The sequence below is a fragment of the Myotis davidii genome, unplaced genomic scaffold, assembly GCF_000327345.1.
Source record: "Myotis davidii unplaced genomic scaffold, ASM32734v1 scaffold313, whole genome shotgun sequence".
In the NCBI taxonomy this organism is placed as follows: domain Eukaryota; kingdom Metazoa; phylum Chordata; class Mammalia; order Chiroptera; family Vespertilionidae; genus Myotis; species Myotis davidii.
Window position 1 is genome coordinate 1,397,982 of NW_006286275.1, and position 13,478 is coordinate 1,411,459.

At 37.7% G+C, this 13,478-nt stretch overlaps 1 protein-coding gene across 2 annotated transcripts in view; it reads right to left on the bottom strand.

The window, feature by feature from the left end:
* Positions 1-457: 457 nt before the first annotated feature.
* Positions 458-13,478, bottom strand: part of HMGCLL1 (3-hydroxymethyl-3-methylglutaryl-CoA lyase-like 1) — a 160,456-nt gene continuing 147,435 nt past the window's right edge. For both annotated transcript variants that reach the window (XM_015560051.1, XM_015560052.1), the window contains 2 exons: positions 5,488-5,613; positions 458-3,087 (listed from right to left, as the gene is read on the bottom strand). In XM_015560051.1, the coding sequence (XP_015415537.1) occupies positions 2,986-3,087; positions 5,488-5,613 (228 nt within the window). In that variant the 3' untranslated portion in view covers positions 458-2,985. The remainder of the gene's footprint in view (positions 3,088-5,487; positions 5,614-13,478) is intronic.

Sequence of the window (13,478 nt, forward strand, 5' to 3'; positions counted from 1 at the left end):
AGCCTATCAAGTTAAGGTTTTATATTATGTGCAATTTAGAGCATTCAACTGATACATTCTACCATAGTTGAGTCTACCTTTCTATCACAACTGCTCAAAGATAGAAAATAGCACCCGCCCCCCCATATCCTATCCCTCCTCCCTATCTCTCTATCTCCAAAACTATCCTTTTAACTTTTTGGTCTGCCCCACACAAGTACAAAACTTATATCTTCTTGTACACAAAGCAATTCGCAGATGATTATTGATATCCACAGCAATTCTTCACTTGCCTATTACTTCGGTTCAGATTTCTGCCTGGTACCCAGGCCTTAGTATTTACCTCTTCTATGCAATTGAGATAGGGGTGATATTTGTGGCTTATTTACTGAATGCTAAATCACCTGTGACTCATATCTGGAGTTCATCATTTTGAACATACAGGAAGCACACATATAGAAATGAAGAGTCATAGAAGTGCAGCTGAAAAAGTATTTATTAAATATTACAGTGATCAGAATACATAAAAGGGCATTCAGAATCTTCTCAGAAAGTCATAGCCAATTTCCATAAAAAATTCAAAACAAAACAAAAATTCATATTTGGCTTATGAATTTCATGAATCCAGAATTTAGAAAATTTCTATTTCAGTGCCTTAGCCTTAATGACATAGTCTATAATAGGTCATCAACACATACATGTGATAAAATATATCACATATTCTAGAAAGGATATTTTCCTTGGTTTAAGGGCACATCCCATAAAAGATGATTTTGACATGTATGTTAATAAAGGTCATAATTACTTTGCTGTTTCTCAGCCTTTCCCCAAGGCTAACCCTTGTATGGGTTTATGTGTGGGTGGGTTACTTGGGTGGGTTTTGCAATGATTCCAAGTTTCCCTGGTTAGTTGAAATGTAGCTTTACGTGGGATTCTGCCTATGGACTTTAGGCAGCTATATGTGATTATGTAATTTTCCTCTCCCCCAAAACCAGAAAAGAAACTTTCAGCTAGCAGAGGGCTTTAGGTGGTTTGGGTGGAGGAAAGATGACAACTACCTAAAATAAACTTTTTCAGGGTGAGTGTGATTAGAAGTATCAAAATATTTTCAGAAATGATCCATCGGTAGACTCGTGTGTGTGCTGTGTGTGTGCTAGGCTGCACCTCTGGTTTCTCACTATTTGCTCTGCCTTTTAAAGAGTCCGTGCTTCTTATTTCAAAACAGCAAAGTTTTGCCCTTAGCTGCTTCTATAAGCAGTTTGCATCGACAGATGCTTTTCCAAATATCTCAAAACAGAAACCATCACAGTTCTGCGAGAGAGAGGAAAAGTCCATCTCAGGAGGTGAGGAGGTGTATATTCTGCTATGCACCATCAGGACAGGTGTCCCATCACTGCCCCAGTGCACAGGGCTGTGTTCTTTGTGAAGGGAGAAGCACGGGGGGTATGTAATAAGCAGATCCATAAAGAGCTGCAATTTTGTTTGCTTCTAGCCCTGCTCCCACCTCCAAACACTAACCAAAATGCAAAGAATTGCGGATCAAAAGCTCCTGCTCTCCCAGCCATCACAGCCCAGAAGAGTTGGCCTCTTTTATGGAAATACAGTTTGGTTTTGTCAATTATCAATATGTTTCCCTCCTGATTCGTTTCTTATTATATATCTTTAAAGTTAAATTAGTTATAATAAGTACTACCCTTATTTTATTCAATTCCATTTCAATGTTTTAATGAATATTTAGTAGAAAGTCCACAATACTCACATTCATATTTCAAGTTATATTCAAATTTATTCAAAGATAAGATCGCCCAATATTATTGGAGAAGTCTACATAAATAACAGAACTGATGTTTTAGACACACATGTAATAATACTGTCTCCACATTATTTGCATAAGTTACAGAAATGTTTTTCTTAACATAGTCCTCCTGTTCCTCTTCTCAACTTGATATATTACTTTTGCTATTTCTGGCAATTCTTTCTAGTACAAAAGATAAAATTTCAGCCACTTCAACTTTAAAAAATAACCATAAAAAAGTCAACAAGAAGATGTGATTTAATCAAAGTGCCCTGAATCGACGAAAAACAGTTTATTTCACAAATTAAAAACTGGCTTAATAACACATTCTTAGGATTACAATGACATTTCCTCCAGCAATTTGGACATGATCTGACAATTACGAATGTGGATTATGCTACATGTATCAATCTATTCTCATCACTGCAGTCTAGACAGCAAGATGAAAGTCATGCCTTCTGTTTCTCCACAGTTGAGTAACACCATGCTGGTTTGTACTATAACTGATGAAAGAAAAAGCATGGTAAACTGGAAGCATGTAACAAACACGGGAGGTCGTAATATGTTTCCAGGATATGGCATCTTGCCATTGACCACAGCCTCTTGGAACAAGATAAAGTCATTGAAATAGTTAACAGATGTTAGCCATACTTGAAATGTAGAAGTTCTATTGCTAACAAGTATGTGGGGTCGGCTGGAGATCTGGCGCTTGGTCCATTATTTAACTGACTTGGCAAATGGGAAGCTGAGAGCCAAAGGCATAACGCCTATCAAGGCCACACACTTTGCACACTAAGCAGGGCTCGTAAACTACTGACGGTACGTACACGGTGGTAAGCCTGCTTGATTAAGTATTTCACACAGTATTTGGTATTTAGGGAAATCTTAGGGAAAGCTGAACTCAATTTTCACATCTACTAACTTAACAAGTGAGTTCTCTAAGAACAAAGGAGTAGACTTTTCTCCATGTTCAAAAGCATATCTACAAATTTTATTATTTAGCTTCAGCTTGTGATTTACCTGATGACTGGTCTCACTTTGTGTTGACTTCAAAATGGGTCCACTTGTACTCTTCTGAAAGGCATCTCTTCCCCACCCCCAACTTGTGTCTATCCCTTCACATTTCAGAACTAGTTGACAGGAATGATCTTTAGGTGCATATCTGTAGCTGAAATGGATCTCCTCAGCCTTGAGTCACACATTCATTCATGTCAAGCATTGTAGGAGGCTTGTGCTACCTTCGAGTTTGTGGTTTTATTCACCGCTTTGCAAATAAAGTCACCAGCTTCCATTACTTTGTGAAGATTCACATCCTGGTAAAAGAAAGCCGGGGTACCAGAGGGGAAAAGGCATTTGGGAGAAAGAGGACAAAACAGATTCCTTTTAATTTTATTAACAGTTACTTAACCATTTAAAATACTAAAAAACATAATGCTCATTATTGATTTGGGGGCAAGCTTTGTTTTCATGAACCATGTAGTCAACATTTTAGACTTTTCTTCATTAAAATCTATCTTGAAGTTGACCCTGTATTCAGGCTGGCCACACCTGAGTAAATAAGTTTAATTCAGGTTGGTACGTGGATTCTAGGAAGGACAATACTGAAACTAGAAACAATCTATAAAATATCAGTGAAGGGCAATTAAAATAATAATGGTTTGGAGAAGTTTAGGAAAAAGGCAGGAAAAAATACCTCTTTACAAAGAAACTTGGTAAAGCTATAAGAAATACAGGACAGTTGAATATATAATATTTTTAAACCATATTCAGAAAAATCATTAATGGTGTGCTACTGGAGGAGGTACCTGTAGGCCAAATGAAATGAAGAATATTTAGGGAATATCTGGAACTTGTTTGCCTGGGTTGTACTCTGAAAGTTTAGGTCAATCCACGTATGACAGATAGGCCATTGAGTATGAAGACCAAATTCAAGGCGTGCTCCTCAGCTCTAAGACTTAGCATAACAAAAGGTCACCCTCCAGGTCTCCACCAGCGTCTTTATTGTCACTGGAGGAGGCAGAGCATTAGGTGGATTAACCAGAGATTTGTGCTCATGCAGCATTTCATAAGCTCCTATGTTCTCCCTCAATATGAACTAGAAACAACGTGGACTTAAAATTGAACAGATTCAGACTTCCTTGCTATTAAGGAGTAGTTTTTTTTTTTAAATATGAGTGTAATTTTCTTAAAATAACTATAAAAAAATCGGGGGCTTTTTATAACAATGATCATAAAGAGATCACCATTCTAATATACCCAATTAAAAGCTAGTCAAGAAAAAATAAATACCCAATTACTTCTCTCTTTTAATTGATTTGAGAGAGGAAGGGAGAGGGAGAATGTTATAAAACATGACCTGACACATATTCTGCATCAGCTAAGTTCAATGCAGTCATTGAATCTCTAAGAAAAGATCTATTTTTCTTCTGTTTCTGTCATGACTATACATTTCTGATAGAAATGATTAAGCTACTTTGTAAGTGAAATAATATTATTTCCTAATTATAGAAAATAGCCAGTGACTTTTGGTGTTTACAAGAAATAGCTTTTGGTGTTTAGTGCCACATGATATAAATGAATGTTGTTGAGCATCTCTAAGTAACAGGCATAGAGTATAAGTAAGCTATAATAATTGCTCTCTGGCTGCACAGAAAGCTAGACACGGAAATAAAATCATTCATTCTACAACTTCACTGAAAGTGGGTTCAGAGGTAGAGGCATGGAGGGTAGCATGGAAGCACTAAGGGGAAGAACCCAACAGTATGGGCCTGTGAATAGGCAAGAAGATGCCAGAAGAAGCATTTTTGAGGATAGTGGTGCTTCACTCTCAGGTGAAATCAAGTATGGCAAGTAAGGCCATTCCAAGTGGTTGTGAAACCATGAGTGGTGAGAAATAGAATGGTGTAGAAATGAAGACTGCAGGCAATTTTGGTGTTGCAGAAGCATCAATATGAGTAGAGGAAAGAGAAGAGGAAAGAGAGGAGAGAGGGTGAAGGACAGAGAACATTCCATTCTGAATCCAGATGATGCTTTTATATCTCAGAAAACATGAAGTTCTAATCATCTGTGAGCTGTTTTTCTTGCCTTTCGTATTTTTCTCTAAAAAAATCTGCCTTATAGACGGAATAAGTCATGCTAACAAGCATGTGGCCAAACAAGGTGCTTATTTGGGTGAAGTATGTGCTTTTCAGGCACCACTTGTAAAGAGACTATTCTTCTTGTCCAGTGTCTCACATGCTAAGTATTAACGGAGCTCTACTCCTCCACTGACCATTTTAAATGTGCCCTGGGCTCTTTGCCAGCAGCCCTAGTTGTCACTGGGAGAAAATCAAGATCTCCCTTTCTCCAAGGAAAACATCCATTAAAAAAAAAATCCCCAAACTGTGAAAACAATAATCATAACAGGAAAGACACAGGCTCTAATTCACAAGGCATGTAAAACCAAATCAGATAGAACATTAAAAAAATACTTGGGAGGTCATGAAGCACTATAAAAATGTGAAATGGTAGCATTATTGGTGATTGAACTAGAGCAATAAGTTACTTTATAAGGCTCCCCAAAGAATGTTTATTATATTTTCCCACTGTGCATTTTAGCAAATAGCAAAAGTATAGTAAAACTTTGACCTCAAAATTGCTTCCCAATCTGAGATGCATTCCAAGCTGGATCTGCAAGGAATACATGAATATTAAAATATGTAAAACTAACTTACTGTATTGAGCCCCAGGCCATTAAGCATATATATCAAATCCTCAGTGGCTACATTTCCAGAAGCACCTTTTGCATAAGGGCAGCCACCTAATCCTGAGACTGCAGAGTCCACCACGTTGATCCCCATCTGAAAAACAAACCGAAACACTCAGGGCTTGTATATTTCTGGCGTCTAAATTGTTGCATTTCTATTTAACCTGTTCCAAAGAGCAAATGAGCAAAATCTGAACCCCTTGTCCAAACATTCACTTACCCACCTGCTGCTAGAACAGTCCTTGGGGTGCTGCTTTCTTTTCTGACTAATCTCATTTTTTTAAGGCTAACAAAGTCTGCTAAGGACCTTGGGAACTAGAATAATCGTAGATCAACATTAGGATGGTGTTTTCATTGCGAGCAACACATTTTTCTTTTGTAGGGGGTGAAGCCTGAAGTAAGATGAATTCACATCTAGGTTGTATATATTCATCAACCTCAAATCTCAAGTTTTATCCTAAAAGCATTATATAAACAACATGAAATATTTCTAACATACCAACTCAAAATCAAGGTGCCTTAAAACTTTCTGGTGATGGTAGTGGCAGCATCACTGCATTTGAAATATGATTTTTGTGGGGTCAATTCACCCAGTCTTTTCTGAGCCATTATTTTATACACAACACCCTGCTGCTTTGGGAGTAGTAAAGAAATATTTAAGAGGCAAAGCATCCACAACTAATAATAGCATCAGCTCACATTTACTAGGTCCTCACAAAGTGCTGCTTATTATTCTTAACACCTTATGAGTATTAACTCACAATCCGCACAAAAATCCATGAGGTAGGTGCTCCTCTATGTCCCCGAATCAAAGATGAAGAAACTCAAGTACAGAAGGATCACACATGTTGCCCAAGGTCACCTCTGTCTCTAGAGAATTCCCATTCTGCTGTGATCTGTGGCCTCTGAAAACATTTGAGTTGGTACATGTTATGTGTCTGGGGATGTCGGAGGTGGAGGGGCTCTGTGTGTGCTGGAAGACATGAGCACAACAGGCTCTGAAAAGGGCCCTGGAGATGAGATTTGAATAACAGGAGAAGAGAGGCAGACGTATCATGCCTCCGTGAAAGATGATAACTGGGTAATCGAAAGCTACCAGGAGGCCCTATCTGATTCACTCCTGGGCATTAAAGGAAAAGTAACATGACCTCATATAAAATGAGAAGCACCTGAAAGCAAGAGCTGTTGGCCAACCTGCTAGATCAGCAGTTCTCAATCACAGTCAGAATCCCCGTGCCCAGAACACTAGATCCCCAGAGTTTCTGATTCAGGAGGTCTTGGCTGAAACTTGAGAATTTGAATTTTTAACAAGATCCCAGATGCTGCTCTCACTGCTGCTCTGGGGATCACTGTTTCCTTTTTCTTTTCTTTATTAATAACCTTTTCATTTTAGAATCATTTTCAATTTTCAGAAAAACAATTTAGTCCTGAACATTCCCATATATTCTGCACCCAGTTTCCCTTATTGTTAACATTTTCCTAATTACAGTCTCGTTGTCATGGCTCCATGAGCAAGTATCAAAAGTTATTATTAACTAAAGTCCCTACATTGTTGAGACTTTTAGTTTTTAACCTAATGTCCTTCTGTTTCAGGAACTCCTTCAGGTCACCACACTGCATTTAGTGCTCTTGTCTCCTTAGGCTCCTCTGGCCTGGGGTCGTTTCCCAGACTTGCTTCCTATTTGTTGACTGATGATTTTGAGTAGTACTTGTCATGTGTTTTGTACAATGTTCTTCAGTATGGGTTTGACTGATTTATATTTCATGTTTAGAATGGAGTTCTGGGGTGAGGTGAGGAAGATGACACAGGTGGTTCTTAATTCCTCACATCCAGCGTACTGTGATATTATGATTGATAAAAATGCACATATTTGGTCATTCAGATGGCCAAAGAATATCGGTATTTCTCATATTTGGTCTGCCCTGGTTCCTGGCTGGCGTGCCTAAATCCTTGGAATTTCCTAAGTGATGAGAGTTATAAAGGAGTCTTCTGTTGTTAATGAGGTGACACAGGGATCTCACCTAGGGATGGGAGCTGGTTGTTGTCTGTGGTGTCACTATGTGATTGGAGGGTTAGAATTTTCAGTCCCACCCCTGACCTCGAGGCAGAAGAAAGGCTGGAGGTTGACTTAATTTCCTAAGGTCAGGGAGTTTGGAGAGCTCTGGGTTGGTGAACCTGTGCAGGTGCTGGGAGAGTAATGTGCTTGCAGAGGGCATGGAAGCTCTGTGACCTTCCCTGTATCTTATGTGTCTCTTATCCTGTGTCTCTTCCATCCGGCTGTGTCTGAGTTATACCCTTAGATAATAAACTGGTGATCTAGTATGTAAAACACTTCTCTGAATTCTATAAGTCATCTAGCGAATTGGTTGAACCCAAGGAACAGTCTGTCAAGTACAGGGAACAGTCTGGACCTGTGACTGGCATCGGAAGTTCAAGGAGGGGGTTGTGGGAAATGCTAATCTGTATCCCGTTGGTGAGAGTCACAGATGAGAACTTGGGCTTGTAACTGGTATCTGAAGGTGGGGAATGCAGGCTTGTAGGATTGAACATTTAACTTGTGGAATTTGATTCTACCAGCATCAGAATTAAGTTGAATGGTCTAGAATTGTCAGTTTGGAGGGAGAGACCTCCTCCACCTCTCCCACAGCGGAATTGAGTTCAGAAACCCAACGAGATCATACTGTGAAAGTCCTTTGACTAATGGTATTAGCCTTTACCACCTGGCGGAGGTAGTATTTCCCAGGTTTCTGCACTGTGAAGCCCCACGCCCCACTTACCATACTGCACTCTGGAAAAAAACTCATGTGCAGCTCATACTTAAGGAGTGGACAATATCTACATAAACTCTTTGGAATTCTCCTATAAGGGAGATTTATCTATTCTCCCATATTTGTTTTCAAATATTTGTTTATATCAGTAGGGACTCATAGATATTTTTCACTTTGGGTTATAATCCAGTGTTATACATTGTGTTGTTCAAGTTGTTTGAGATTTGGTTATTGGGAGCTCTTTCCATTAGCTCCTGTATTCCCTTAATAAGACAAGGGGACCATACTTTTTAAATCACTCTTCTAGATTCTTCCTTGTGAGACTTAAGATATGTTTCCTTAGGCTCATCAGGACAGAACCATAGTCCAAAGCCTTGGATGTCTTTGGGGCCCAAAAGAAGTTTGCAGATATAATCTGTTTGCTTCTGCACCTTAATTTCTCCTGATTATACTTCTCAACATGGGAAGGTCTCAATAGCTCTCCCTCCATTACAACCTCTCTCAAACAGTGATCCTACAAGGCCAGTCCTCTTCAGGTGTTAACAAGTGACCAGCTAAAGTACTTGTCCATTTAAAACAGGGGTGGGGAACCTTTTTTTTTCTGCCAAGAGGCATTTGTATATTTATGGCATCGTTTGCAGACCATACAAAATTAACAACTTAAAAATTAGCCTGCTATATTTGGTCAAACATTTAATTAACTCACCCCTAATACCTTGGCAGCATCACACCAAATGATTCAAGGCCCGCAGGCCGGACGTTCCCCACCGCTGATTTGGAACAATTTATCTAAGTTGCTGTGAATTAAAATACTAAGTATAAGAACTACGTGCTAGGAGGGAAATTTGTGGTATTGCCCGGTGGTTGGGAAAGACAAATGTCAGGATGCTGGCCCATCTCTGGGAGTCTGCCATTACATCCAGTGGGCAGAGGGATTCTTGATTTACAGAAGTCTATCAGTTCAGTAGAATTTAATCTAACCCTCACCAAGACAGTTTTACTGGTTTTCAATCCTGGCTACCCATTGTAATCACCTTGGGACCTTTCAAAACTAACACCCAAACTTCTCCCCAAACCAATGATATCACAATTTCTTTCTGGGAATGAGATCTGGGAATGGTATTGGTTCCCTGTGATTCTTTTGTGTGTGTAGGTGTGGGAATCCCTGAGGCAGAGTTTCCCATCGATCTTTCCTTTATTAGTCCTGGGTCTGAGCCAGCTTTAATTTGAGAGGAGCTCTGTACCCTGGGGGCAATAGTATATTAAGCATGACTGGTGGATTTTTCAAGGACATCAGCTTCTAAAAGAAGACCCCCAAAAAGTATGAGGTAGCAAAAGCCAGCAGTCCTAGCAAGGTAGGTGAAAGGTGGTGTCAGCCCACCATGAGGGCTGGAATCCACGTATCATGTTCCTTTCCCCACTACTGCGGATGAAAGCCCTGCAGGGCCACACAGTCTTAATTGGCCTTTTGAGAAATAGTGAAAAAAAACAAGTCGCTCTTACCTTGTAACCAAAGCCCTACTGAGTGTAACTAATGCACCTTATTGGGTGACTAACGTGAAAGGATTATTCATAATAAAATAACCAGAGTCACAAGAGAGGAACAATAATTAACCAATGTCGAAATTGAGCAAACATAAATAAAGATAGAAAAATAATCTCACATTAAGTCAAAGACAGAGCAAACTAAAACACTGTGATATTTTACACTTTCAGCTCAAAAAGATTATTAGCAATGAAATAGTGTAGAGCAACAGGATGTGGGGAAAAAACGTCAACAATATGGACAAATCTCACAAACAAAAAGTTGTACGAAAGAAGTCGGGAGCAAAAGAGGGCATCCATTATGATCCCATTTAGTTAAGTTTTCAAATAGATAACAATGCTGTAAGAAGTTAGGATAATAGTTAACCTTTGAAAGGTAAATAAAAATGGGCACAGTTAGAGCTTCCCAGGGTGCTGACAACATCCCATTTCTTGAACTGGGCTGGTAACACCAATATCAGTTTGTGAAAGTTCTCAGAAGTTTGTGTTTATAAATTGATCAATTTTCTGTGTGTGCATTAGACTTTGATAAATATCAATGACAAAAAAAAGCAGTGTTGTTGAAAATCCAGGTAAACAGAAAATTTAAACTGGTAGGGAAATAAATTGTAATTTTTTTTTCCTGAGGGGCAATTAATCAGCAATTAGTCTTAGTTGCCCATATCCGTCATCCTAGTAATTCTTATAAAAAAACAAAAGTGTTTCCCAAGGAACAGTCCAAAAATCCTAAGTAAATACATGGTGGGAAAAAATAGGTTTATAGCTGTGAGTATGCAAAACAGAGTTTATTCTCATATTATTATTCATTAATTATTGTATTATTTTCTATGTGAATAACTGTAAACCTACTTTGCCCACCCCTATAATTAGATTAACATATATTATATATGTATAATGTATATGTGTTGTATCTGAAACACACCACTAACACACATCTATATATAGATTCATCACAGTAAAATTTATAAGAATAAAAATTTGAAAGCAATTCATATACCTCTAATGGGAAATAATTTAATTATGATGTAGCTATAAAATGGAATGATAAATGCCATCTAAATGAATAGTTAAGGAAAAGAAACAGGTCAGAGAATGTTATAACAGTACATAGAATCATGATCACATTTTACCACCCAAAAAATAGGATTTGGATGGTATGCCAAATGCTAACAGTGGTGATCAGTGGGTGGTATGATTATAAGTGATTTCTTTTAATTCTGTGTGCCCTTGTTTTCCAATGCATGTGTGGACTATTAATTACCATACATATAAGTAGGAAAAGTAAGATTTCTGCAAATTTCAGCCTGCTGTAGAATGATAGTAGATAAATGAGAATGAGCACAAATGAATCCAAGACTGAATTTCTCAGCATCATTATTTTGCATCTAATTGATCTTCCCAGGGTCCCGGACTGTAGAGCTGCTCTGCATGTCTGGCAAAGGCAGATGTGATCTGGGTGAAAAGCTACCTGGAAAATGGTCTTTTCGCTTTCCTGGTATCAGACTAGATCTAGACATGGATTCTCTTTCAGTAAGCTCTTCACACATTAATGGAATCAACTCTAAAAGCAATATGTGGATTTAACGTTTAAAGAACCAAATTTAAAAAGAGCTTATTAAAGTATACATTACCTGTGAAGAAGAATATTAAGATATTAGTTCCTTTTAAATTCCCTCAAAAAACTGAAAAACAAAAAACCCACATACACAGTATTTTTAAAATATTTCTTTTTATGGAATATCTCCTATATTCTTTATTAAATGTGAAACTCTATTCCTCAGAAATAAAGACCTCCTCAATGGCGAATGTTACCCACATATTAAGTAAGGAAATTTTATTTTTATTATGCATGTTTTTTCTGCATCTACTTCTCTATCCCATTAGAAATGACAGGTAATGCTATGTAAACAAGTTCTTAACAGGATGAGAATAAAACCATTATTTCTTCTCCTCATGAATTCTGTATGGCAAACAAGGGACCATATTTTGTGATCTTTATTATTAAAATTTATTATTGAAAATGTGGTATTAAAGTAAATGCCATTGTATGTACTATATAATATGGTATATTTGTAAATAATTGATGGGCCACCTGATACAAGAGACTATCTGCATTGAAAGATCATTCTTAGAAAGACACTCCTTTTCCCACTTCTCTAAATGTAAAGCACTACTTTTAAACTTTCAGGCTCCTGTGTGTGTGTGTATGTGTGTGTACACCAATGTGTGTGTGATCACACAAGCACAAGTGTTTTGCACCCTATAATGCAAAAACAAAACCTGTGTTTTGCTTTGAAGGAAAGTACATCTTTAGATGAGTAACCACATGGTGGCAATGTAGCTCCAAAATCCACCCAAAGTCAAGCAAGAATAACTCCATGGTGTTCCAGCGCAAGAAAATGGCAAACACGTAAATAAATAGCTTTATGTAATTCAAATAAATATTTTTCCTTTAAAATAAGAAAACATTTACAAATGGTGTATAACACAAACTGTAAGTCAATTTATTCAGTCTATATTTCTTATTCTTCTTTTAACTTGAACGTGTTTATTAATCCTGTTCTATGTGCCGGGGACTTAGAATACATACAAAGTCATGTACCTCATGAAGCATGAGAAATGAAACTCACTATATATTTTGTCTGTCACTGAGAAGCAGCTTATTATCCAATGAGAAATAATTATCTTTAGAGTTCAAGGAATGAATTCTCCCTAAAACAAAATAAAATCAGAACTCAAAGGATTGAGCTGTCCTTGGCCCCCACGTTTCCAAAGCTCATGATTAAAGCTATTAACTCAGTAACCCAGGCTATGGTAAACTTGGTGAGTGCATTTAGAATACTCCACCTGCTTGAGCTCTCCAGATACCAGTATGTGCTTGGATCTAAGTGCTGAGGAAAATAGATAAAATACTAGTGGCTGCTTTTGCTGGGAAATGAAAAATTGGTGTAGCTAGATCATCAACATATTGCTCTGTACTACAACTTTGGGTGAGCTCTGAGAAGTACTGATTCTCTATGGTGTTTAGATGCCCAGACTAGGCTGACATGTGAACTAAAAGAAAAGTACCATCTGGACTTTTTCTTGGTGCTGTCAGATCTTACTATTTCCCAAACAAAACTGAGAAATGCAATAAGAGGAGCCAAAAATTCATTTTGCAAAATATTTAATGAAATCTAAAATTTAGGTATTGAGGATACATAAGACTAAAGTCTCAAGGAACATATACAATGTTGGTAATGCTATTTTTGAAATGGTAGCTACTTTGTTTACCTTTGAAGATAGAATTTTATTTAAAAATATTAAATAATGTTAGATTCAAATAAATTTTCTGATAATGCAAAGTACTTATTTTTGGATTTAACTTACTTGGGGGGGAAAGGCACATATTCATGGAGGGTAAAATATTTTGAAAATATAGATGAACCCAACTGGTGTGGCTCAGTGGTTGAGCAACGATCTATTAACCAGAAGGTCATGGTTTGATTTCTGGTTTGGGCACATGTTCCAGTTGTGGGATCCATCCCTGATGGGGAGTGTGCAGGTTGTGGCTGATTAATAATTCTCATCATTGATGTTTCTATCTCTCTCTCCCTTACCCTTCCTCTCTGAAGTCAATAAAACTGTATATATATATATATAATG